This window comes from Aotus nancymaae, unplaced genomic scaffold (assembly GCF_030222135.1).
Source record: "Aotus nancymaae isolate 86718 unplaced genomic scaffold, 86718_ANA_hifiasm-v0.15.2.pri h1tg000006l, whole genome shotgun sequence".
NCBI classification, from domain to species: domain Eukaryota; kingdom Metazoa; phylum Chordata; class Mammalia; order Primates; family Aotidae; genus Aotus; species Aotus nancymaae.
This window is the reverse complement of record NW_026988417.1, coordinates 76178242-76203902: the sequence shown is the minus strand read 5'-3', so window position 1 is coordinate 76203902 and position 25661 is coordinate 76178242. Positions and strand designations below refer to the sequence as shown.

Genomic DNA, 25661 nt, shown 5'->3' with positions numbered 1-25661 from the left:
AGTCAGTAATTTGTTTTATTCATCCCTTCCCACCTGGGTCAAGCTCCTGATTGTCTCCTTCTTCACAATTTTTTGCAAAGAACTTGTAAATTCTAACTATAAGTATTCATGATTAGCCACATTTATTCAAAACCTAGAGTGCTTTTTCCACATGTCAACCAATGGAAATGAGGGTTAAATGGGAAATGAAATGTAGTAATAAGGTGAGCACATGTCTTCTTCCTCCTCAAACTTTTTTTTTTTGAGACAAGGTCTTGCTCTGTTACCCAGGCTGGAGTGCGGTGGTATGTTCATAGCTCACTGTAACCTCCAACTCCTGGGCTCTTGCAATCTCTCACACCTCAGCCTCCTGATTAACTAGTACTACACTATGCCTAGCCAATTTTTTTTACTTTTATCTTGTTGTGTTGCCCAGGCTGGTCTCAATCTCCTGGCCTCAAGCAATCCTCCTGCCTCAGCCTCCCAAAATGCTGGGATTACAGGCATGAGCCACTGTGCCCGGTCCCAACCCTTTTTTTCTAAAGTAAATGAGGTTATTACATATGGAGCATAGGCTACTTCCCAGATATCCATATATATTGGTTTGTTACCCACATTATTAACTTCAAATTGTTCAGTAGCCCCTCATAGCTCAGTGATACAGTTAAAATTTTTGTTTTGTTTTTCTGGAGTATCTTATCTATAACTACGAGTTTTACTTTACTTATTTTTTTGAGACAGCCCTGCTCTGTCACTCAGGCTGGAATGCAGTTGCATGATCACGGCCTACTATAGCCTCGGCCTTCTGGGCTCAAGTGATCCTCTCCCTCAGCCTCCCAAGCTGGGGCTACAGGCGTGCACCACCGCGTCCAGCTAATTTTTTTTTTTTTTTCGTGGAACAGGGTCTTACTGTGTTACCCAGACTGGTCTCAAACTCCCGGCCTCAGGGGATCCTCTTGTCTCAGCCTTCCAAAATGCTGGGATTTCAGGCATGAGCTATAGCACCAGGCCTGATTTTACTTTTCATCACTTTGAATTACAAGTTTTTGTAATTTGGAAAATGTTTTGTTGCTTTTACCTACTTCTGTATGTTTGCTTTTAAATACAACATTTCTCGATATATATTTTGAGAATTGCTGTCTTTCAGAACCTAACAGTTTCCTTAAGAAGGCTGATATTTTCATCAATGGGTCGCAGTTAGGAGAAGATTTTATTCAATTGCATAAACTTTTAAGAAAGTCCACTTTCAAAAATGCAAAACTCTATGGTCCTGATGTTGGTCAGCCTCGAAGAAAGACTGCTAAGATGCTGAAGAGGTAGGAACCAGAGGATGCAGAACCACTTTTCTTTTCTTCTTTTTTTTTTTAAGGCAGTCTCACCACTCCACCCAGACTAGAGTGCAGTGGTACGATCATAGCTTATGGCAACTTTGACCTCCCAGGCTCAAGCAATCGTCCCATCTCAGCCCCACAAATAGCTGGCACTACAGGTGAACACCACCACACCTGGCTACTTAAAAAATTTTTTCTGTAGCGATGGGGTCTCCCTTTGTTGCCCAGGCTGGTCTTGAACTCCTGTGCTCAAGCCATCCTCCCATCTCAGCCTCCCAGATTGCCGGGATTATAGACATGAGCCACCACACCCAGCTACCACTTTTCTAAACAAACAAAAAAAAAATCTCTCTGGTAGACAATCCTCAATAGTCCACATGTTATTAAACAATTCGCTGCCTGAATACATGATTTGCCAAAAAAATAAAATTTTGACTGGTTCACAATATCAAGAGATCTGAGGCAAATGGCACCTATGATAAAATTTGCTATCAAAATTAGGAATTTTGTGTTCACCTGATCCTAAAGCAGTAACCAGCCCATTTTTAGGGACTAAAACTTTCATGCATATATTGTGCATATATGTGTATTATCATATGACTGAGTGATAACTTAGTATAATTTTTTTTTCTAGTTTCCTGGAGGCTGGTGGAGAAGTGATTGATTCGGTTACATGGCATCAGTAAGTATGTCTCCTATTCTTCATACTAGGAAAGTAAGGCTAGCTTTATTTATTACCTAGTTTTCAAAAAATTAGTTCCACTTAACTGTCGATTGACTTTACAGTTCAAATAAGAAACAAATAGTGTCTCAATTGGCACAGTACTCCAGTTTAAATATTAATAAAACAAAAATTTAAAGTTATTTTAAATAATGTGGTGGTTTCTATAAAGATCAAAGAACAGTGCCAATTAAACCATGGAACATATAAGTAGCTAAAACCAATTACTTGCCAAAGAATCAGTAACCCAGGAGTGCATGTACTTGCCCCTGTGTTTTTTCAAGACAGAGTAATAGATTTCTAGTTACTTGCATAGAATAGACTCTTCCTCATATCCCCCTTTTATCTTGGTCTTTCCCTAGTAGAACTTCTACCTTTTCTTAGTAACAGGTGAGTGGGAGAGGCAAGAAGGAGAATAAGGTCAGCAATTAACCTAAAAGTAGAAAGTAAAGTTTGTTGGGTTTTTTTTTGAATATTTTCTGTATAATTTAGCTACTACTTGAATGGACGAACTGCTACAAAAGAAGATTTTCTAAACCCTGATGTACTGGACATTTTCATTTCATCTGTGCAAAAAGTTTTTGAGGTAATAGTCTTTTTAAAAATTTTTAATGTAAAACCAGAATCCCTATTTTATAGTCTAGCTAGTTCTAAATCCTATAGGTATATATATGTATGTGTCTTTCTAATTTTAGAGAACAAATTTATTCACTGTTAGTTTCCCCCTTAGCATTGGGTCTTACCCCATGTATGTGATTAGAAATTTGAAATATTTCCAATAGCCTTTAGTAGAATTAACTCACATAGGTGATAAGAGTGGGTTGATTTACTTCCTATTCCTTCCACAGCCTTCTATTCCAATAAAAGAAAATTTCCCAAGACCTAAATGACTATGAACATATTTTATAACTATTTAGGATAGATGGGTCTAGGAATACAAGGTTTTTGTTTGTTTGTTTGTTTGTTTGTTTGTTTTTCGAGACAGAGTTTCGCTCTTGTTACCCAGGCTGGAGTGCAATGGTGTGATCTCGGCTCACCGCAACCTCCGCCTCCTGGGTTCAGGCAATTCTCTTGCCTCAGCCTCCTGAGTAGTTGGGATTACAGGCACGCGCCACCATGCCCAGCTAATTTTTTGTATTTTTAGTAGAGATGGGGTTTCACCATGTTGACCAGGATGGTCTCGATCTCTTGACCTCGTGATCCACCCGCCTCGGCCTCCCAAAGTGCTGGGATTACAGGCATGAGCCACTGCGCCCGGCCCAAAATACAAGGTTTTGAATGCTGTTTAACACCACAGGTGAAGCCACACATCAACTCTTTTGCAATTACCATGGATTCTTTTCTGTCCTATAGGTGGTTGAGAGCACCAGGCCTGGCAAGAAGGTCTGGTTAGGAGAAACAAGCTCTGCATATGGAGGCGGCGCACCCTTGCTATCCAACACCTTTGCAGCTGGCTTTATGTGAGTGAGGCAGCACTGGCATTAGGGGTCAGAGTGCAGCTCTTCTCCATCCTTCTATTCCATTGAAATAGCTCCCCAGCCAAAAAGCAGATCAAAGAAAGTTTCAGTGGCTGAGCCCCAAAATTCATACCAGATTTCATGAGAAAATGATTTACTAAAGCTTGATGGACATCTTCGACAAGTGTCCCAATTAATCATTGTAAGGACTAATTGTTTTAGAAATGTTGTCCTTTAATTATGGCCCATACAAATGTCAAGTAGTACTTACTCTAAAGAAGTGCATTGTAAAAGAACGCATATAGCTGTGTCTGGTAGTTCCCTGTAATCCCAACACTTTGGGAGGCCGAGGCAGAAGGATTGCTTGAGCCCAGGAGTTTGAGGCTGCAGTGAGTTATGATGGTACCACTGCACTCTAGCCTGGGCAACAGAGTGAGACACTATCTTTTTATTTTTTCCCTCTGTCACCCAGGCTGCAAAGCAGTGGCACAATCTCACCTCACTGCAACCTCTGCCTCCCAGGTTCAAGCAATTTTCCTACCTCAGCCTCCTGAGTAGCTGGGACTATAGGCACACCACCCCACTGGGCTAATTTTTGTATTTTTAGTAGAGATGGGTTTTGCCATGTTGCCCAGGCTGGCCTGATTCACCCTGAGCTCAAGTGATCTGCCTGCCTCAGCCTTCCAAAGTCATGATTACAGACATGAGCCACCATGCCCGGCTACACCCTGTCTCAAAACAAAAAAACAAAACAAAACAAAAATGCAACTTATAGCATATTACAAGCTTTGTCTCTCAGGAGGATACTTAGTGTATGTAGCTATAATTCATAGATTTCCAAGGACTTTAGAGCCTGAAGTATGAGGTCCCATCAGAGGGACTATCATTGAATTTAAAGATTTATTAAATCATCTCATTATCCAACACCACAAACTTGATTGCTTTAAAATACTGGTTTAGTTACATTCAGTAACTCTGTTAGTGCTTTTAATCTATAGTGCTATATCCCCACACTGAAATTTTTTTCTCTTTTCTCTCCCACTTTCATTCTTTTTTCTCTCATCCTCATTCTTCTAAGCCCAGAATAAAGCACAAATCCTTTATGCTCATGGAAGCATGAAGAATAGAGAAAAGAATGGAGATGTTTGTTTTGCCATTAACTAAAGATCTGGGGTGTCAGGGAGAGGGGGATAGAGATGGAGAAGTGGAAAGAGGTGTTGATAATAGCTTAGATGCAGTTCTACTAATTTTACATTTTATCCCTGCTGACTGCAACTTTTTCTTCAGCCCTCACACAGTGGTTGTGCAGGGACCTCATAGGATGAAGAATTGTTGATAGGGGTGGGAATTGGTCCACTCTGCTTTGTGGAAGTTGTCTCACCCTGAAAGGGATACCTCTAGCATGGTAATAATCTTCTAGGATTTGTTATCGTACAGAAAGGTGTAAAGGGAGGGATTCGCTGCTGCAGTTGCCATTTCATTTAGATGACTTATGTATAATTGATGACCTCCCTCAAAGGTGAATATGTTCAGAACCAGGCATGGTGGCATGCACCTGTGGTCCTGTAACCGCCCAACTGGTTCACCTTGCCTGCTGCCTAGACAGAGCAGATTATCAAGACAGGGGAATTGCAATGGAGAAAGTAATTCATGCAGAGCCGGCTGCGCGGGAGACCAGAGTTTTATTATTACGCAAATCAGTCTCCTGGAACATTCTGGGATCAGAGTTTTTAAAGATAATTTGGTGGGTAGGGGTTAGGAAGTGGAGAGTGCTGATTGGTTAGGTTGGAGATGTAATCATAGGGAGTGGAAGTGAGGTTTTCTTGCTGTCTTCTGTTCCTGGGTGGGATGGCAGAACTGGTTGGGCCAGATTACCCATCTGGGTGGTGTCAACTGATCCATCCAGTGCAGGGTCTGCAAAGTCTCTCAAGCACTCACTGATCTTAGGTTTTACAATAGTGAGGTTATCCCCAGGAACAATTTGGGGAGGTTCAGACTCTTGGAGCCAGAGGCTGCATTACCCCTAAACTGTAATCTCTAATGTCGTAACTAATTCATTAGTCCTACAAAGGTAGACTGGTCCCCAGGCAAGAAGGGGGTCTTTTCAGAAAAGGGCTATTGTCAGTTTTGTTTCAGAGTCAAACTGTGAACTAAATTCCTTCCCAAAGTTAGTTCAGCCTACACCCAGGAATAAACAAGGACAGCTTAAAGGTTAGAAGCAAGATGGAGTCAATTAGGTGGGATCTCTTTCACCGTCATAATTTCCTCAGTTATAATTTTTGCAAAGGTGGTTTCAGTCCCAGCTACTTAAGATGCTAAGGCAGGAGGATCACTGGAGCCCAGGAGTTTGAGGCTGCAGCGGGCTATGGTCACGCCACTGCACTCCAGCCTGGGTGACAGAGTGAGACCCTGTCTCTAAATAATAAATAAAATCAAGATGGTGTGCAATTAGAATTAAGCAATTTTGTTTCCAAACCTGAAGAAAGCCTGGTCTCGCTCTGTCCCAGGTGGCTGGATAAATTGGGCCTGTCAGCCCGAATGGGAATAGAAGTGGTGATGAGGCAAGTATTCTTTGGAGCAGGAAACTACCATTTAGTGGATGAAAACTTCGATCCTTTACCCGTAAGTGACCATCTTTTTCATAATTCTAGAAGAGTAGATTAAAGTCAACTTGGGACCCCTGGTGTTAACCTCCTATGAATAATCAGTCCTCTCAATAACTAGCCAAATCATGAGATGATGAATTTAGGAAGAACCTTAGATATCATCCAATCTAACATTTTTTGCGTGCGTTTGAAGAGAAGAAATCAAAAGCTAGGAATAACTTATTAAATGTGAGCCATTTGGGGCATAGTGTGGATTTTGTTTAAAAGAGGGATAATTTGAAATTTTATGATTCATTGTACAAAATAACAACTTGGATTTTCAAATGTTTTACAAAGTAATCAAAGTTATAATTGCCTACAGTACACTTCAAAACATTTTTATGTTATGAAATTGTAACTTATTTAACTTTAAAATGACCCAGTACCATATATTTGCTTAAATATCTCAAGCTAAGAATTTACTGTTTTGTTAATGATCTTCAAGATACTTAGGAATAAAGTCTCATTTCTAACCCTTCCTTCAACTACAGCTGGTGCTAAATCAGGAAATGTTTCTTCCCAAAAAGTCTCGTGGAAGATCTATATGTCTAAATACATGTCAGAGATAACATAGACATAGCCCTGAGAAGCACGACCTTGATTCTTATAGTCTAAAATGTCATTTGCAGATACCTATTTTCTAAGAATAATTCCTAAAGGAATTACTTGAATGTTGTAGGAAAGCTAAGAAATTTGCAAAGAGCATATGTAAAAATACAAGCCAGGCTTTTGTGGTTTGTGGATGGATTTCCCAACAAAATTGCTTTTTATCTATAGTGGTCCAAGCCTGTGGAACATATTACTCATCCTTTTTTAGAAAATTCTTAGAAAAGTGACCTTGCAAAAATGGAATTTATCTTTCCCCATGTCATCTATAGAGTTAAACTAAGCTAAGCATAGTAACTTCACTAGACAAACATTCAAAATCTACTCCTGACCTTTTTATCTCATCTCATCCAAATTTTCCCAGGGCCCAGACATAAACCTTTGACTTACAAACTCTTTGTATATGCACTAAATATGCTTCTCCTTCCAGGTTCTCAGTCAGCTAGAAAAACTTGCAAGAGTAAATGGTAACCTTGACACTTGTAGATCCAAGGGAATTAGACTTAAACTCACTGAACATGTCTGTGAATTCATTTTATTTGCATGACAGTCCTGTAAGGTGACAAGGCAGTTATCTTGGATCCATTTTTTAGATAAGGAACTTCAAATTAAGAAGAGATCGCATGATTTACAGGAAGCCACACCGTAGTCCTATGTTACTCTGAAAATCCCATTCAAATCTTGCCTCTGAGACCCACATACTTTCTACCCTACCCATGCTTATGTCTCCTTTGAAAACATTTAGGTGATTCCACTCTTGTCTCCAGTGAAAAAAGTGAATTTAAGCAGAGAAACAAAACTTGTTTGTCTTGTTAAGTCTACTTTCCCTCAATTCAAGAAGGAAAGTTGGGGTATGTGTTGAGTGGTGTTTTATTTATTTATTTTTTATTTTTTTTTTAATTGAGACAAGGTCTCTCTATATTGCCCAGGCTGGTCTCGAACTCCTGGGCTCAAGTGATCCTCCTGCTTTAGCCTCCCAGTGTTGGGATTACAGGTGTGAACCATTGTGCCCACCACTGACCCTAAGTTTTTTAAGAAGAACTTTTACTGTAGAAAATTTTAATCATATACAAAATACAGAGGAAAGTATATGGACCCACTTTAGGAGACTAGAATATGCCACCCCAAAATATGCCACTTTGGCATAAGGATTATTTTGAGCTGAAGGCAACTGGAAAGAAACACATAGAAGAAAAGTTCTCTGTCCTCCTCCATTTGCCTAAAAGCAGGATATAAATTTACAAAAGTCCCCTCCTTCCTTTTCTACCAGGAAAAACAAGAGTTAATCAGTGACGATAATTTCAGACCCTTATTGGTCTAAAGATGGCCCTAGAAGAATCTATATTACATACGCATTTATTTTCCTTCCCACAATTTGCCACCCCTAGAGACTCAAAATCCTTTTCCTTTGTCATGTCTGTTGTCCAAAAATTTATTGTTCTTTGTTAAAGATGTTATATAAGCTGGAGTTCTAAGCCACCTCATTGAGAATTACTTGTTCCCTTGGTACTTTCTGCATATATATATGTGAAATATACATGTCAATATACTTACATTTGTTTTTCTCTTGCTTTATGTCTTGTTACAGAGGTCCATCCCAAATAAGAACTAAAAGTAGGAGGAAAATGTTTTCCTCCTGCATACTTTGATCCTGTTTAATCCATAATCCTACCCACTTTTCACCTCCTACCTATTAGATTACTTTGAAGCAAATCTCAGATATATTATTTTATCTATAAATATTTCAGTATGTGCTAGGTGTGGTGGCTCACACCTATAATCCCAACACTTTGGGAAGCTGAGGCAGAAGGATCACTTGAGCCCAGGAGTTCGAGACCAGCTTCAGCAACAAAGTGAGACCTCCATCTCTATAAAAAAATCAAAAAGTTATCTGGACATGGTGGCACACGCCTGTGGTCCCAGCTACATGAGAGGCTGAGGCAGGATGATCACTTAAGCCCAAGAGGTTGAGGCTGCAGTGAGCTGCATTCACACCACTGCACTCCAACCTGGGCGACAGAGTGAGACCATGTCTCAAAAAAATATATAGTTTAGTATGTATCCTTTTTGTAAAAACACAATACTTTTATCTTACTTTATTAACAATAATTCATAATTCCTTAATATCACCAAATCAGTGGCTCACATTTTCCTTATTGCCTAAAATATTGTTGATAGTTCATTCAAATCAGAATCCAAACAAGGTCCATATACTGCATTTGGTTGATACGTCTGTTAAGCTTGTTCATCTTTAAGTTCCTCCTCCCTTTCTTTCATCTCTTGTAATTTATTAATGTGAAAAAACAGGTAACTTGTTCTGTAGGTTCTATAGTACTTCCCACATTCTGGAGTTTGCTAAATTTTTTCCTGTGATACCATTTAGCATGTTCCTCTGTCCCCTGTATTTCCTGTAAACTGGTAGTTATACCTAGAATCTTCAGTTTATTTAGGATTTTTACTATTATTATTATTATTATTATTTGCAAGAATTCTTTATTATGTGCTTCTGAAAGCTCAAATGTTCTTTGGGCTTCCCAGGCTGGAGTGCAGTAGCACAATCATGGCTCACTGCAGCCTTGACCTCCTGGGCTCAGGTGATCTTCCCACCTCAGCCTCCTGGGTACCTGGAACTACAGGTGCATACCACCATACCTAGCTAATTTTTTAGAGAAGCGGTTTCATCATGTTTCTCAGACTGGTCTTCAACTCCTGGGTTCAAGCGATCTACCCACTTCAGCCTCCCAAAATGCTGTGATTATATTTTGGCCACCGTGCCTGGTATAAATAAAATTATTTGTCTCGTAAATAGACGGAAGTTTTACTTTAAAAATTTGTCTTTGTGCTGTGTGTGTGTGTGTGTGTGTGTGTGTCTGTCTGTCTGTCTGTCTGTCTGTCTGTCTGTCTAAAAGTTTGGCTTTGAGCTTTGCTTTGAATTCGTGGATGAAAGATAACCCAGAATACTTAAACTCTGATCATTCTTGACAGATATCCCCTAGAGGCTATGGCCTTTTGAATTGTATCCTCCAGTGATAAAAAGCAGCGAGCAAGCTATTGCTCTCAGATTCATGGTGGTCACATGCGAGGAAAAAAAAAGAAAAGAATAATCCTATTTAAAAGCCCCCAGGATTGCAGTGATACTCTTTGTAGGATAACAATTTGCTTGCCACTGGTTTCGTTAAATAAGGAAGTAAGTAAAGATCTATTTTTGTCTCTTTTTCTCCCCAACCACCACAACTAGGATTATTGGCTATCTCTTCTGTTCAAGAAATTGGTGGGCACCAAGGTGTTAATGGCAAGTGTGAAAGGCCCAGCGAGAGGGAAACTTCGAGTATACCTTCATTGCACAAACATTAACAAGTAAGTATGAAACACACCCTTTACCAATCATCAAGTTTTAGTGGGTAAGCTCGTAACTTTACTCAAACCACCCCGTTGCATATATCTATACATTGCATAAGTATAGGCAGTTGCAGTTTAGTAAAGTTTTATATGATTTTATTTTATTTTTTATTTTTTTAAAAAAGAAAAATAAGAGCCTTTAAGACAAAGTCTCGCTCTGTCAACCAGGCTGTAGTGCAGTGGTGCAATCTCAGCTCACTTCAACCTCTGCCTCCCAGGTTCAAGTGATTCTTGAAAAGGAGAACAATAATAACCACAGTATTGTTTTCAAAAGTTGCAACCAGTTTCTAGAGTTGAGAAGCCACAGAGATTTTTGTAGCCTCTGAGGTAGCAAAAAATGTTCCTAAATCTCAGGAATATTCTTAAATAGGTTTCAATCTATCATTCCCGATAAGATGATACTGAAATACTAATTCCAGCCAAAAAAGACCACCTACCATTTCCCACTGTTGGTGACTGGGAATTCTGTGGCTAGTGAGGACCCCACTGGGAAGTAGCGAGGGGAATGTTTTGAATGGATAAATTCATAAAAGTGTCAATAGATTTAATTTTCTTATTTGTTTCAGTCATTTTATAAGGCTAGGAAAAGCCCCTGTTTGTATGTTTATAATTTGAATTCACATGAACCCACAGAATTTGCCTTTTACCTTCCTATGTCTGAAAATGGATAGTCTAGCCGGCCTCCTAGCAACCCAGTTGGCAGAGCTGTGAGGATCTCAGCATGCTTTAGCTCAGACGTTGGCAGCATGAAGAGCAATGATTTTAATCGTGTTTTCAAAATAGGACCACACGAGTGGTCTAATAGGATCATACAAGAAGGCTACTCAGGGGACCCACTGTCATCATGAATACGAATACTTAGGATCACATTTGTAATTGAGTTTTTAATTACTTAAATTAGATAAATATTTTTATTGAGTTAACCTATTTGCTTTTAGTCCAAGGTATAAAGAAGGAGATTTAACTCTGTATGCCATAAACCTCCATAATGTCACTGAGTACTTGCGGTTACCCCATCCTTTTTTTAACAAGCAAGTGGATAAATACCTTCTAAGACCTTTGGGACCTGATGGATTACTTTCCAAGTAAGTAATTTTTCTCGTTCATTTCAAACTTTCAACACATTTATTGGTGTTTATCAGAACAGAGAGTTTGGACAGGGGCCAAAAAGCAAAGTCAACTATTTCAAGTTCTAAGAAGGCTTAATATTCAGGAAATTTCTGTGTGAATACTTACCAAGATGAGTATAACTCACCCTAAGAGTCTAAAGCAAAAGGATGTGAACACAAACTAGCAGTTACTTAGAGAATAAGTTTCCATTTCAAAATAACTTGACATATCAAAATCCACTCAACACATTTAAATTATTTACTCTAAAAAGACACAATTCTTGGTAACACATTCAGTAAAGCAAAATATACCTACATATAATTGCTGTCAAAGGTATGTGGGTTGGTGTAAAATATCATACCATGTGAGATCAGTGTGATTCTTTTACAGCATTCATTTTTACAGTAAGAAAAAGAATAGCTAAGAGTGTACTTTTTAAGTAGATTCTCATACACTTTAGTTCAAAAACCAATTATTGACTACATAATTCAGTGGAGTGCCAAAAAATGACTATGAGTCTTGAAAAGTTAGGCATATAAATATTTTAAGGTTTCTGTTCAATGTATGTTGGAAGGAGCTTCTTTCTCATGACTATTCTCATATTGAAGCATAAAAAGAGTTTACAGCCTTGGCACAGTGGCTCATGCCTGTAATCCCAACACTTTGGGAAGCTGAGGCAGGCAGATTGCTTTAGCCCAAGATTTGAGACCAGCCTGGGCAATATGGTGAAACTCTGTCTCTACAAAAAATACCAAAATTAGCCAGGAGTGGTGGCGCATGCCTGTAATCCCAGCTACTTGGGAGGCTGAGGTGGGAGGATTGCTTGAGCTCAGGGGGTTAGGGCTGCAGTGAGCTGTGATGGTGCTCCTGTCACCCAGCCCAGGTGACAGAGTGAGATCCTGTCTCTAAATAAATAAATAAATAAATAAATAAATAAATAAATAAAAATTAAGAGTTTACAAAATTCTCAAAATCCTCCCATCTTTGCAAATGCCACAAAAGTGATGTGTTCCAGGAATATTAGCCTCGGAACCTGAGGCAGTCCAGTGAGCATGCTTTCTCCAACGTCCTATCCCCCACAGACAAACATTGTTAACACTGGTTACTGTTCTTTTCTGTTTTTTCCCTCTCTATGCTTTATTTTATTCTCACTATAATCATATAACATGTAATAGGAAAAAGGCAAGGTTGGTGGAGAGGTCCAGAAGTCTTCCCAAAAGCCTTTCCAACATCGCCCCTGTAGACATTTTTTTCTTTCTTTCTTTTTTTTTTTTTTTTTTGAGACAAAGTCTCACTCTGTCACACAGGCTAGGGTGCAGTGGCATGATCTCGGCTCGCTGCAACTTCTGCCTCCCAGGTTCAAGTGATTCACCCACCTCAGCCTCCCTAGTAGCTGGGATTACAGGCATGCATCACTACGCCTGGCTAATTTTTGTATTTTTAGTAGAGACGAGGTTTCACCATGTGGGCCAGGCTGGACTTGAACTCCTGACCGCAAATGATCCACCTGCCTTGGTCTCCCAAAGTGCTGGGATTACAGGTGTGAGCCACCATGCCTGGCTCATTTGTAGACATTTTTAATGGGCTGTTTGTTAACCATTTTCCTACTGTTTAAATCTTTTCTTCCCCCTGTTGTAAATAATGCATTTTAGGGTAACAGATACTTTTTTCAATTTCAATTCTGATCTTTTTTGAATTTTTTTTTAGTATATTTGTTTGCTGCTGATAAAAATAATTTTCTGAAGTAATTGAATAACAGTTGCAGAGTTGGAAATGTCATAAGAGATCTAGTCCAGCTACCCATGGAAAGCCCTACAGGGTAACTGCTGTCTCTGGCAAGGGTAAAGTGAGCCTCTTGGGGCCTTCGCTTGCTGCTCTTAGTTCTGTTCTCTAGAGGAGGAGTTGAAAACTATACCTCATTCTTGTTGACAAGTTGGTTTGGAGGATTCCCCACTTCCCTTTCTCTGGTAGGGGAGGTTGGCATGCACTTTGTGTTTTGTTTTTAGTTAATTGTCAACATAAAAAAATTGACAGCTATTAAAATATCAGGATCTCCAGCTTTTCTTTAAAAATGGATACTTGGGCAACTCTGGGCTTGCTTTCTCAACTAGCTGGAGTTGAATGGGGGTTGTATACTTTAGACAGGTCTTTCAGCTTTACAGATATCTACAGTCTCTACCTGACCCTATTATCTTATGCCTGTCCTACTGTTCTTGCACATATCACTTTCTTGGCCCTTGTGGCATTTGAGTTTGCCACCCCTAATCTAGAGTAATGCTGAATACCTCATTTTCTCTGGGATAACTCCCAAATATTTGAAGGAAAATTGGAGTGTCTTGACTTTAGGATAACTATGTCCAATTTCTTCAATGACTATTCTTTATGCTGTAATTAGCAGACCCTATTACATTCATTTTTTTTTTTTTTTTTTTTGAGGCAGTCTCACTCTGTCGCCCAGGCTGGAGTGCAGTGGTGTGATCTTGGCTCACTGCAACCTCCGCCTCCCAGGTTCAAGAGATTCTCCTGCCTCAGCCTCCTGAGTAGTTGGGAATACAGGCGCCCACCACCACAACTGGCTAATTTTTGTATTTTTCGTAGTGATGAGATTTCACTATGTTGGCCAGGCTGGTCTCGAACTCCTGACCTCAAGTGATCTGCCCACCTCGGCCTCCCAAAGTGCTAGGATTACAGGCATGAGCCACCATGCCCTGCCTCTATTACATTCTGATCACACATTTCATAATTGGAAAACTGGTGAAATTAGAGACAATGTTTTATTTCCCCTAAATTCTCTTTGATGAGTATATATTACTTACACTCTTCCGTCTTTAAAATTTTGCAAAAAAGTATCCTAGATAAGTTTATGAGTGCACAGTCTGTACACTTGCTCGTATTAATGATCTCAGAGAGTTAAATAACAGTCACCTTTAGGAATTATTACTATTACTATAATTATTATTATTATTGAGGCAGGGGTCTCATTCTGTCACCCAGGCTGGAGTGCAGTGGTGCAGTGGTGCAGTCACAGCTCACTGCAGCCACTGCTGCCTGGGCTCAAGCAATCCTTCCTCCTCAGCCTTCCAAGTAGCTGAGACCACAGGCTTATGCCACCACACCTGGCTAATTTTTTAATTTTTTGTAGGAACAAGGTCTCATTATGTTGCCCAGGCTGCTCTCAAACTCCTAAGCTCAACTGATCTTCATTAGCCTGCCAAAATGCTGGGATTACAGATGTGAACAACTGCACCTAGCCCTAAAAATGATTAGGGTCCTGCATAATAAGTATTTAATAAGTATTTGAATGAACATATGGTTTTTTAAAAAATATATAGAGATGAGTTCTCACTATGTTGCCCAAACTAGTCTCAAACTCCTGAATTCAAGCAATCCTGCCACCTTGGCCTCCCGAAGTGTCGGGATTACCAGCATGACCCGCCTCATCTGGGCTGAATGAACATTTTTAACATAAAGGCAGTATTTTATATTTATCTCATAAATTTTGTCCAGCATCCCCACTTCTGCCGAATCTGTTGCTTGCTAATTCCTTCCAGCTTCATTTCATCTGAAATTTGACAAACATCTTCTATTTATTTGTCACCATGTTATTGACTTCAGAATATAAAATAAGATGCCACACTCAAGTAAAACCCCATCCTCATTGCCCAGCCTGATGTGGAAATAGTCATCATACATTAAGCTTACCCTTGATATATGTATAGCATCTTTTAGATAAATGTACAGCTGATTAAACAATATAGCCTGATGGTATAATGTCTTGCCCATGTACCTCATCTTAGCCACAGCAGTATTAATTCACAATGGTCAGATTCACATTTAAGGTTTGTAGCAAAATATTCTCTCCAAAAGCATATCTAAAACTTTTGTGTGTACTCTGGTAAGGTTCTTAATTTCATGCAGAACAGATGCTTACCACTGTCAGTTGGAGACCTTTTCAAGACCTATTTTTGTTTATGGTTTCCTGATGATGGTCATGGCATTTCCTCCTTCACCGCATCTAAAAATTGAGGTGATACAGACTTTTAAACAAAACCAACTCATGTAGACTGAGTACAACTACAATGCAGACATGCTAGCCTCTGGCACAATCATGGCCGTGCTATTGATACATCTTAAGTTGCAGAGCCCAGGGCCGAGCATCTCATTAGGTCAAAATGGAAACCAGTTTTTCTGCTCACTGATGCTTAATGAGGACAGAGTGTGAGAGACTCACTTTTTTTTTGAGACGGAGTTTCTTTTTTTTTTTTTTTTTTTTATTTTACTTTAGGTGCATACTTATCTGACATTTCTCCCCATATTATCCCTCCCCACCCTCCCCTCCCTCCCCAGCCCCTGCTGTCTCTCCCCTACCCCCGCCAACTGCCCCCAGTGTGTGATGCTCCTCTCCCTGAGTCTACGTGTTCTCATTGTTCAACACCCACCTATGAGTGAGAACATGCGGTGTTTGGCTTTCTGTTCTTGTGTCAGTTTGCTGAGAATGATGGTTTCCAGATTCATCCAAGTCCCTACAAAGGACATGAACTCATCATTTATGGCTGCATAGTATTCCATGGTGTATATGTACCACATTTTCTTTGTCCAGTCTATCACTGATGGGCATTTGGGTTGGTTCCAGGTCTTTGCTATTGTGAACAGTGCTGCTATGAGCATACGTGTGCATGTGTCTTTACAGTAGAATGATTTATAGTTCTTTGGGTATATACCCAGTAATGGGATTGCTGGGTCAAATGGAATATCTATTTCTAGATCCTTGAGAAATCGCCACACTGTCTTCCACAATGGTTGAACTAATTTACACTCCCAACAGTGTAAAAGTGTTCCTATTTCTCCACATCCTCTCCAGCATCTGTTGTCTCCAGATTTTTTAATGATCACCATTCTAGCTGGCATGAGATGGTATCTCCATGTGGTTTTGATTTGCATTTCTCTGATGACCAGTGATGATGAGCATTTTTTTCATATGTTTGTTGGGAGACAGAGTTTCACTCTCGTTGCCCAGGCTGAAGTGCAATGGCGTGATCTTGGCTCACCACAACCTCCATCTTTCCTGCCTCAGCCTCCCGAGTAGCTGGGATTAACGGCGTCCGCCACCACACCCAGCTAATTTTTGTATTTTTAGTACAGATGGGGTTTTGCCATGTTGGCAAGGCTGATCTCGAACTCCTGACCTCATGATCCACCTGCCTCTGCCTCCCAAAGTGCTGGGATTACAAGGTGTGAGCCACTGCACCCAGCCGAGAGACTTTTTTTTAAGTGAAAAAGGTATATAATAATGCTACATGGAAAAATATCTAACATTAGAGAATTAAGTAAATAATATACTCACACCATGGAATCTTGTGCAGTCATTAAAATTACGTAGTGGATGAATGTTTAAAGGTGTGAGAAAATCTTACGATATGCTGGGGCGGAGGGGAAGAGTAAAGTTTTAAGAAAACACAGTATACCCATACTTAAGTGAAAAAAAAAAAGAAAGAAAGATGTGTACAGTCATGGGTTGCTTAATGATGGAGATACATTCTGAGAAATGGGTCAATAGGTGATTTCATCCTTGTGTGAACATCATAGAGTGAATTTACATAAACCTAGATAGTCTAGCTTACTATACATTGAGGCTGTATGGTACAGCCTGTTGCTCCTAGGCTACAAACCTGTAAAGCATGTTACTGTAGTGAATATACAAATACCTAACACAATGGCAAGTTACCATTGCATTAAGTAGTTGTGCATCTAAACATAGAAAACTAATGTGTCGTGCTATAATGTTACAATGGCTATGATATTGCTAGGCAATAGGAATTATTCACTATTGGAATTCAAATTAATTTTATAATTTTATGGGACCACACTCATATATGCGGTCTGTGGTGGACCAAAACATCGTTATGTGGCATATGACCATATGTATGTACATAAAAAATAGATGAAAGAATGAATATACATCAAAATGTTTAAATAGGTATGATGACTTAGGGTACTTTTCTTATATTTATCTGAGTAATAATAATGATAGGTAATACTTCTATAGTGTTGACTACATAAAAGGCACTGTTATAAGTGTTCTACATATACCACATGTATTACATAAATGACATAACTATAACTCTGACAGTAACTAATCTTGTAAGTTTTCTTTTGAGACAGAATTTTACTCTATTGCCCAGGCTGGAGTGCAGTGGCATGATCTCAGCTCACTGCAACCTCTGCCTCCCGGTTTCGAACGATTCTCATGTCTTAGCTTCCTGAGTAGCTGGGACTACAGGCACATACCACCATGCCAGCTGATTTTTGTATTTTTTGGTAGAGATGGAGTTTTGCCATGTTGGCCAGGCTGATCTTGAATGCCTGGCCTCAAGTGATCTGCCTGCCTCAGCCTCCCAAAGTGCTGGGATTACAGGTGTGAGCCACTGCGCCAGGCCTAATCTTACAAGTTTTCAGTATTTAAAGAGTGCTAACTTTGTTCTTAATATAAAACATATTTCAGAAAAAGAGATATAAGCATCTCATTTAGAATTATGAAAATAACTATCAATAGACCTACAGCCAACTAAAGCTTTTCTTCATAAGCTCTTGTTCACATTGATTTGCTTCTTTGGAGACGCATTAATTTGATTTAAATAATAAGTATGTATAGGAAATAACACTTTCCCTTAATTTTTAAAAATGTTCAACAGTTTTTAATTTGAATTCCAATAGTGAAATACATTAAAAATATAAATTTTTCTGTAGTTTAGCCAAATAAAATTGTTTTTGTTTCACCACAGCATTCTACCAAAGTATCTTAATAACAGTAAGAAAATGAATGCATACCTCCTGCGAGGAGGTAAGAATCAGTTTATGGGCATAGTTACAAGTGGGAAATTTCACTGGCTACCATTTATGCTAAATTAATAAAAACTGCATTCTATTCTATATATGTATTTACTTATATAAAAATGATTTCAATTATTGGCCATTAAAATAGCCACCATTCCAGAAGTTGTGTCATATTTATCCTTTTTATACCACCACCATATTGCCTAGTATAGATTATGTGTGTTCCATTTTCTGTAAAGGGCCAGACAGTAAGTATTTCAGGCTTTGGGGCCCATATGGTGTCTATCATAACTACTCAACTCTGCCATTGTAGCTTAAAGATTATCTAGGTCAAATGCCTAACTGATATAGTGTTGAAACACAAGTTATATAATATAGGCTGCCAAACACACAAAAAGTTTTTTTGGTCTAAGAAAGATTTCATGGCTTTCGTAGGGGCGTGGATGGGGGCGTGCACCACTTGGTTAACTTGGTATATCTTTCCCCTCTGCAGATCTGTCCAACTCAATGGTCAAACTCTAAAGATGGTGGATGATCAGACCTTGCCACCTTTGATGGAAAAAACTCTCCGGCCAGGAAGTTCACTGGGCTTGCCAGCTTTCTCATATAGTTTTTTTGTGATAAGAAATGCCAAAGTTGCTGCTTGCATCTGAAAATAAAATATACTAGTTCTGACACTGAATTTTTCAAGTGTACTAAGAATAAAGCAACTCAAGTTATAGGAAAGGAAGCAGATACCTTACAAAGCAACTAGTGGATGCTTGAGAGACATTGGGACACTCTCAGTGCGAGATTTAGCACAGTATTTTGATCTCTCTAGGTAGAACACTGCTAATAATAATAGCTAATAATACCCTGTTCCAAATACTGCTTAGCATTTTGCATGTTTTACTTTTATGTAAAGTTTTGTTTTATTTTTTATTTATTTATTTTTTGGGTGACAGAGTCTTACTCTGTCACCCAGGCTGGAGGGCAGTGGTGTGATCCCGGCTCACTACAACCTCAAGCAATTCTCCTGCCTCGGCCTCTTGAGTAGCTGAGATTATAGGCATCCGCCACTATGCCCAGCTACTTTTTGTATTTTTAGTAAGATGGGGTTTCATCATGTTGGCAAAGCTGGTCTCTAACTCCTGACCTCAAGTGATCCACCCGCCTCAGCCTCCCAAAGTGCCGCGATTACAGGCATGAGCCACTGCACCCAGCAGTGTTTTATTTTTGAGACAAGGTGTCACTCTGTTGCCCAGACTGGAGTGCAGTGGTGCAATCATAGTTCACTGCAGCCTTGTAACTCCTAGGCTCAAGTCAGCCTCCTGTGTCAGCCTCCCAAGTAGCTAGGACCACAGACACATGCCATCACAGTTGGCTATTTTTTTTAATTTTTTTTTAGAGATGGGGTCTCGCTATGTTACCCAGGCTGGTTCTGAATTCCTGGACTCAATTGATCCTCCCACCTTGGCCTTCCAAGTGCTGGGATTTCTTTGGGAGTACAGCATGGTACAACAGGAAATCATTTGATGTTACCTTTGTGCAGTGTTGCTACTCAGTGAAAGACTTTAATACTTGTGGGTACAGCAATTAGCCAACACACCCAGTCTTTATTTAAAGTTATTAAAAATGTCCAGGCACAGTGGCTCACACCTGTAATCCCAGCAATTTGGGAAGCTGAGGCAGATAGATCACCTGACATCAGGAGTTTGAGACCAGCCTGGCCAACCTGGTGAAACCCCATCTCTACTAAAAATACAAAAATTAGCCAGGCATGGTGGCACACACCTGTAGTTCCAGCTATGTGGGAGGCTGAGGCAGGATAATTGCTTGAACCCAGGAGGCAGAGGTGGCAGTGAGCCAAGATTGTGCCACTGCACTCGAGCCTAGGTGACAGAGCAAGACTCCATCTCAGCCAGGCGCAGTGGCTCACGCCTGTAATCCCAGCACTTTGGGAGGCCGAGGCGGGTGGATCATGAGGTCAAGAGATCGAGACCATCCTGGTCAACATGGTGAAACCCCGTCTCTACTAAAAATACAAAAAAGGTCATGGTGGTGTGCGCCTGTAGTCCCAGCTACTCGGGAGGCTGAGGCAGGAGAATTGCTTGAACTCAGGAGGCGGAGGTTGCGGTGAGCCAAGATTGTGCCACTGCACTCCAGCCTGAGTAACGAGCAAAACTCCATCTCAAAAAAAAAAAAAAATATGTGGGTCAGGCACAGTGGCTCATGCCTGTAATCCCAGCACTTTGGGTGGCCAAGGCGGGCAGATAACTTGAGGCCAGGAGATCAAGATCATCCTGGCCAACATGGTGAAACATCGTCTCTACTAAAAGTACAAAAATTAGCTGGGTGTGGTGGTGCATGCCTGTAGTCCCAGCTACTCAGGAGGTAGAGGTAGGAGAATCTCTTGATTCTCCTGGGAGGCGGAGGTTGTAGTGAGCTGAGATTGCACCACTGCACTCCAGCCTGGCGACAGAGCGAGACTCCATCTCAAAAAAAAAAAAAAATATGTGAATGCTAATATGGCCAGGAAGCAAGGAAGGAAAGGATAGATTTTGAGTTTTAAGAAGGTGTTTAGTTGTATATTTATCTTTCAAAATGTATTAGAAGATTTTAGAATTTTTTCCTTCATGTGCCATCTCTACAGGCTCCCATCAGAAAAAGTGTACTGCCATTACCATGAAACTGGTTGTAAAAGAGAAACCATCTATTTGCACCTTAAAAGAGAACTAGATTTTGCTGATTTTCTTCTCTCCTGTTTGTCTTTATCAGCAATAATATGTGAGAGGACATATTGCTAGTTGTGATAGTATAAAAAATGGTTAATGACAATTCAGATGGGGCAGATTCTGTAAACTTAAAATTACTATAAATGACATTGATTTACCAAAAGGATAAATTTTAGAAAACACCCAATACATTATAACCATCTGTTAATGTTTACTTTTTCTCTACCTTTCATTCTTGTTTCAGTTGGGAAGCTTTTGACTGCAAGTAACAGAAACTTCTGATTCAAATGGCTTAAACAATAAGGAAATGTATATTCCCACATAACTAGACGTTCAAATAGGGCAGGCTCGAGCATTTCCATATGTCACCAGGGATCTGAGATCTTCCCAGCTCTCTGGTCTGCCATCTTTAGTGCTGGCTTCATTCTCAGCCTCTGGTAGCATGATGGTGGCTGTGGCTATTCCATGGGCCCCTTCAGACCTCGTAGCAACCAGAGGGAAAAAAATGAGCAATTTTTTGAGTCTCCTTCATAGATATGAATAACTCTTTTTCAGAGCTTCTGACAGCAAACCTCTCCTCATGTCTCCTTACGTCTTATTGTTCAGAAATGGGTAATGTGGCCATTTCACCAGTCACTGCCAACAACAGTGAGGTTTCTCTGAGTAATCCTTTGGAATGGAGAGGGTGTTGGTCAGTCTACATACTGAATACTACAGTTCTCTGCTTTTTACCAGTGACAACATATAATATTTTCCCTTGTATTCTAATTCTCTTAAGGATTAAAATTCTTTATATTTATGCCTGTTATGAATGCAGTATCTTTAAATTTTTTATTTTGATAGATTTAGGGGTATACGCTTTTTGGTTACATGGATGAATTGTATAGCAGTGAAGTCTCGGCTTTTAGTCTACCTGTCACCTGAGTGATGTACATTGTACCCAATAGGTAATTTTCATCCATTACCCCCCTCACGCCCTCCTCCATTCTGAGTCTCCAGTGTCCATTATACCACTGTGTATGTACTTGTGTATCTATAGCTGAGCTTCCACTTGTAAGTGAGAACATGCAGTATTTGGTTTTCCACTCCTGAGTTACTTCCCTTAGGATAACGGCCCCAGTTCCATCCAAGTTGCTATAAAATACATTATTTTATTCTTCTTTATGGCTGAGTCATATTCCATGGTATATATATACCATATTTTCTTTATCCACTTATCAGTTGATGGACACTTAGGTTAATTTCATTCAATTAAATTTAAGTACATTTATAAGGAGCTAAAGCAGGAAATTAAATTTTAGATCTTTCAATACTCTTAAATTTTGTATGTAAGTGGTTTTTATATTTTCACATTTGAAATAAAGTAATTTTTATAACCTTGATATTGTAGACTATGCTTTCAGTAAAGCTAAAGCCTACAGATTCCTACATTTGGAAGCCTTGTTTTCTTTCACTGCTTTGTTTATACCTGGAAACAGCATACAGAACCACAAGTGTGTTGGGTTTCACCCTTGTTATGCTATTAGGTATCAGAAGTGGGAGTTTTCCAATGCACAGTCTGAGACAAGGACTTGGCGTCAGGTGGGTTATTTGAGAATAAGGAAGGAGAGATCTGGGAGTATGAGAGGGAGGAGAAGAAAAAGCCAGTATTAAGTTTTCCTGTTGAGTTTGCTGCCATAGGCAATGAGCGTTCAGTTCCACCAGCACTACTGAGAAGCATAGGCATGCCTCCCAAAATTTTTCTCTTAATATTCTCTTATTTCTCATCAGTTATCATTTTACAGTTGCATTATTGTCAATTCCAATTTCTATAAAGAACACCAGTTTCACATAAAATTGTTTTAAGGCCTGAAGCAATTATAGTTAATGATTGTATCTGTTAAGCTTGAAAGTCACTTTAACATCTCATTGGGAGTCAAATGATAAATATTTTTTTCTTTTTTCTCTTTTTTTGAGACAGAATCTCACTCTGTCACCCAGTCTGGAGTGCAGTGGCATGGCATGCTCATGGCTCACTGCAGCCAGGCCTCCTGGGCTCAACCCACCTCAGCCTTCCTAGTAGCTGGGACTACAGGTATGTGCCACCATGCATTTTTGTATTTTTTGTAAAGACGATGTTCTGCCATGTTCCCCAGGCTGGTCTTGAATTTGGGGCTCAAGCAATCCACCTGCCTCAGCCTCTCAAGGTACTGGGATTACAGGCATGAGCCACTACACCCAGCCAATAAACATTTTTTAGACCTAAAACACCTTCTCTAGGGCCGACCCAAAAATTCATATGAAACATAGTAGATATGAAAAATACGAATATAGTGCTTCAAATGTGTCAATCTATAAAATGAAGGGTACATATAAAGTGGAATGTTCTGGTTAACACACGACTTAAACAAATATTTGTGGGATTAATGAATTTATTCACCATCTACTAGGTGCTATATTTCTGCATTAGGGTTCTCCAGGGAAGAGAAACAGTACCAATAGGATATATATATCTATATATAGACATTGGCAGATATATATATACCAATAAGATATATAGACACAGATACCTCTCTCTCTTTCTCTCATCAGCAGGATTGTATTCTGCTGATGTCACTGCACATGCCTGCTGGTGACTACCAGAAATGACATATATATATATCCAAAATCTGCAGGGTGGGCTGGCTGGCAGGCTGGAGACCCAGGAAAGGGCCAATATTGCAGTTCAAGTTCAAGTCCAAAGGCCATTTTCTGGGAGAATTCCTTCTTGCTGAGGTAGGTCAGTCTTTTGTTCTATTCAGGCCTGCAACAGATTGGATGAAGCCCACTCACATTATGAAGGGCAATCTGCTTTACTCAAAATCTACCACTTTAAATGTTAATTTCATCCTAAAAACACCCTGTATTAGTCTTTTCTCATGTTGCTAATAAAGACATACTCCAGACTGGGTAATTAATAAAGGAAAGAGGTTTATTTGACTCACTGTTCCATAAAACTTGGGAGGCCTCACAATCATGGCAGAAGTTGAAGGAGGAGCAAAGCCATGTCTTACATGGTGGCAGGTAAGAGAGCTCGTGCAGGGGAACTCTCCTTTATAAAACCATCAGTTCTCATGAGGCATATTCACTATCATGAGAACAGAATAGGGAAGACCCACCCCCATTATTCAATTACCTCCCACTGGGTCCCTCCCATGATGCATAAGAATTATAGGAGTTATAATTCAAGATGAGATTTGGGTGGGGACATGGCCAAACCATATCATTCCACCCCGGCCCTTCCCAAATCTCATGTCCTCACATTTTAAAATCAATCGTGGCTTCCCAACAGTCTCCCAAAGTCTTAATTCATTTCAGCATTAACTCAAAAGTCCACAGTCCAAAGTCTCATCTAAGACAAGGCAAGTCCCTTCCCCTTATGTGCCTGTAAAATCAAAAGGAAATTAGTTACTTCCTAGATACAATGGAGGTACAGGCATTGGATAAACACATTTGTTTCAAATGAAAGAAACTGGCCAAAACGAAGGGGCTACAGGCCCCATGCAAGACTGAAATCCAGCAAGGCAGTCAAATCTTAAAGCTCAAAAATGATCTCCTTTGACTCTATGTCTCATATCTAGGTCACACTAATGTAAGAGGTGGGTTCCCATGGTCTTGGGCAGCTCCACCCTGTGACTTTGCAGGATACAGCCCCCTTCCTGGCTACTTTCATGAGCTGGCATTAAGTGACTGCAGCTTTTCCAGGTGTGCAGTGCAAGCTCAGTGGATCTACCATTCTGAGGTCTGGAGGATGGTGGCTCTCTTCTTACACGCCACTAGGCAGTGCCCCAGTGGGGACTGTGTGGAGGCTCACACCCCACATTTCCCTTCTGCACTGCCCTAGCAGAGGTTCTCTGTGAGGGCTCTGCCCTGGCAGCAGACCTCTGCCTGGACATCCAGGCATGTCCATGCATCCTCTGAAATCTAGGCAGAGGTCCCCAAACATCAATTATTGACTTCTGTGCACCCACAGGCACACCACCATGTGTAAGCCACCAATGCTTGGGGCTTGCACCCTCTGATGCAATTGGCTAAGCTGTACATTGGCCTCTTTTTGCCACAACTGGCATGCAGGACATCACGTCCCAAGACTGCACAAAGCCGTAAGGCCCTGGGCCTGGCCCACAAAACCATTTTTTCCTCCTAGGCTTCCTGGCTTGTGATGGGAGGAGCTGCCGTGAACACCTCTGACCTGCCATGAAGACCTCTGATGTGCCCTGAGACATTTTCCCCGTTGTCTTGGTGATTCACACTTGGCTCCCCATTACTTATGCAAATGTCTGCAGCCCCCTTGAATTTCTCCTCAGAAAATGGGTTTTCTTTTCTATTGCATCATCAGGCTGCAAATTTTCTCAACTTTTATGTTGTGCTTCCCTTTTGAACATAAGTTGCAATTCCAAACCATATCTTTGTGAATACATAAAACTAAATGCTTTTACCAGTACCCAAGTTACCTCCTGAATGCTTTGTTGCTTAGAAATTTCTTCTGCCAGATGTCCTACATCATCTCTCTCAAGTTTGAAGTTCCACAAATCTCTAGGGCAGGAGCAAAATGCCATCAGTCTTTTTGCTAAAACATAGAAAGAGTCACCTTTGCTTCAGTTCCCAGGTTCCTCATCTCCATCTGAGACCACCTCAACCTGAACTTTACTGTGCATATCACTATCATCATTTTGGTCAAGGCCATTCAACAAATCTCTATGAAGTTCCAAACTTTCCCACATCTTCCTGCCTTCTAGCCCTCCAAACTGCCTGTTACCCAGTTCCAAAGTCACTTTCACATTTTTAGGTATCTTTACATCAGCACCCCACTTTACCAACTGTATCAGTCTGTTCTCATGCTACTA

General features: G+C 40.2%; 1 protein-coding gene and 1 long non-coding RNA gene across 3 annotated transcripts in view; one reads left to right on the top strand and one right to left on the bottom strand.

Annotated features, from left to right (window-relative positions):
• Positions 1 to 15783, bottom strand: part of LOC135271467 (uncharacterized) — a 30649-nt gene extending 14866 nt beyond the window's left edge. The window contains exons 1-2 of the long non-coding RNA XR_010339625.1: positions 15688 to 15783; positions 15180 to 15263 (exon numbers count right to left, since the gene is read on the bottom strand). This is a non-coding gene — a long non-coding RNA (uncharacterized LOC135271467). The remainder of the gene's footprint in view (positions 1 to 15179; positions 15264 to 15687) is intronic.
• Positions 1 to 25349, top strand: part of HPSE (heparanase) — a 56058-nt gene extending 30709 nt beyond the window's left edge. Inside the window, exons 5-14 of one of the 2 annotated variants that reach the window (XM_064368727.1) lie at positions 1127 to 1295; positions 1945 to 1992; positions 2524 to 2617; positions 3385 to 3491; positions 5996 to 6110; positions 9978 to 10096; positions 11077 to 11223; positions 22757 to 22870; positions 23451 to 23550; positions 24962 to 25349. In XM_064368727.1, coding sequence (XP_064224797.1) covers positions 1127 to 1295; positions 1945 to 1992; positions 2524 to 2617; positions 3385 to 3491; positions 5996 to 6110; positions 9978 to 10096; positions 11077 to 11223; positions 22757 to 22870; positions 23451 to 23550; positions 24962 to 25015 — 1067 coding nt within the window. In that variant the 3' untranslated portion in view covers positions 25016 to 25349. Of the gene's footprint in view, positions 1 to 1126; positions 1296 to 1944; positions 1993 to 2523; positions 2618 to 3384; positions 3492 to 5995; positions 6111 to 9977; positions 10097 to 11076; positions 11224 to 18575; positions 22179 to 22756; positions 22871 to 23450; positions 23551 to 24961 lie in introns of those variants that run through there. The other variant, XM_012447062.2, reaches the window with a different exon arrangement.
• Positions 25350 to 25661: the final 312 nt, after the last annotated feature.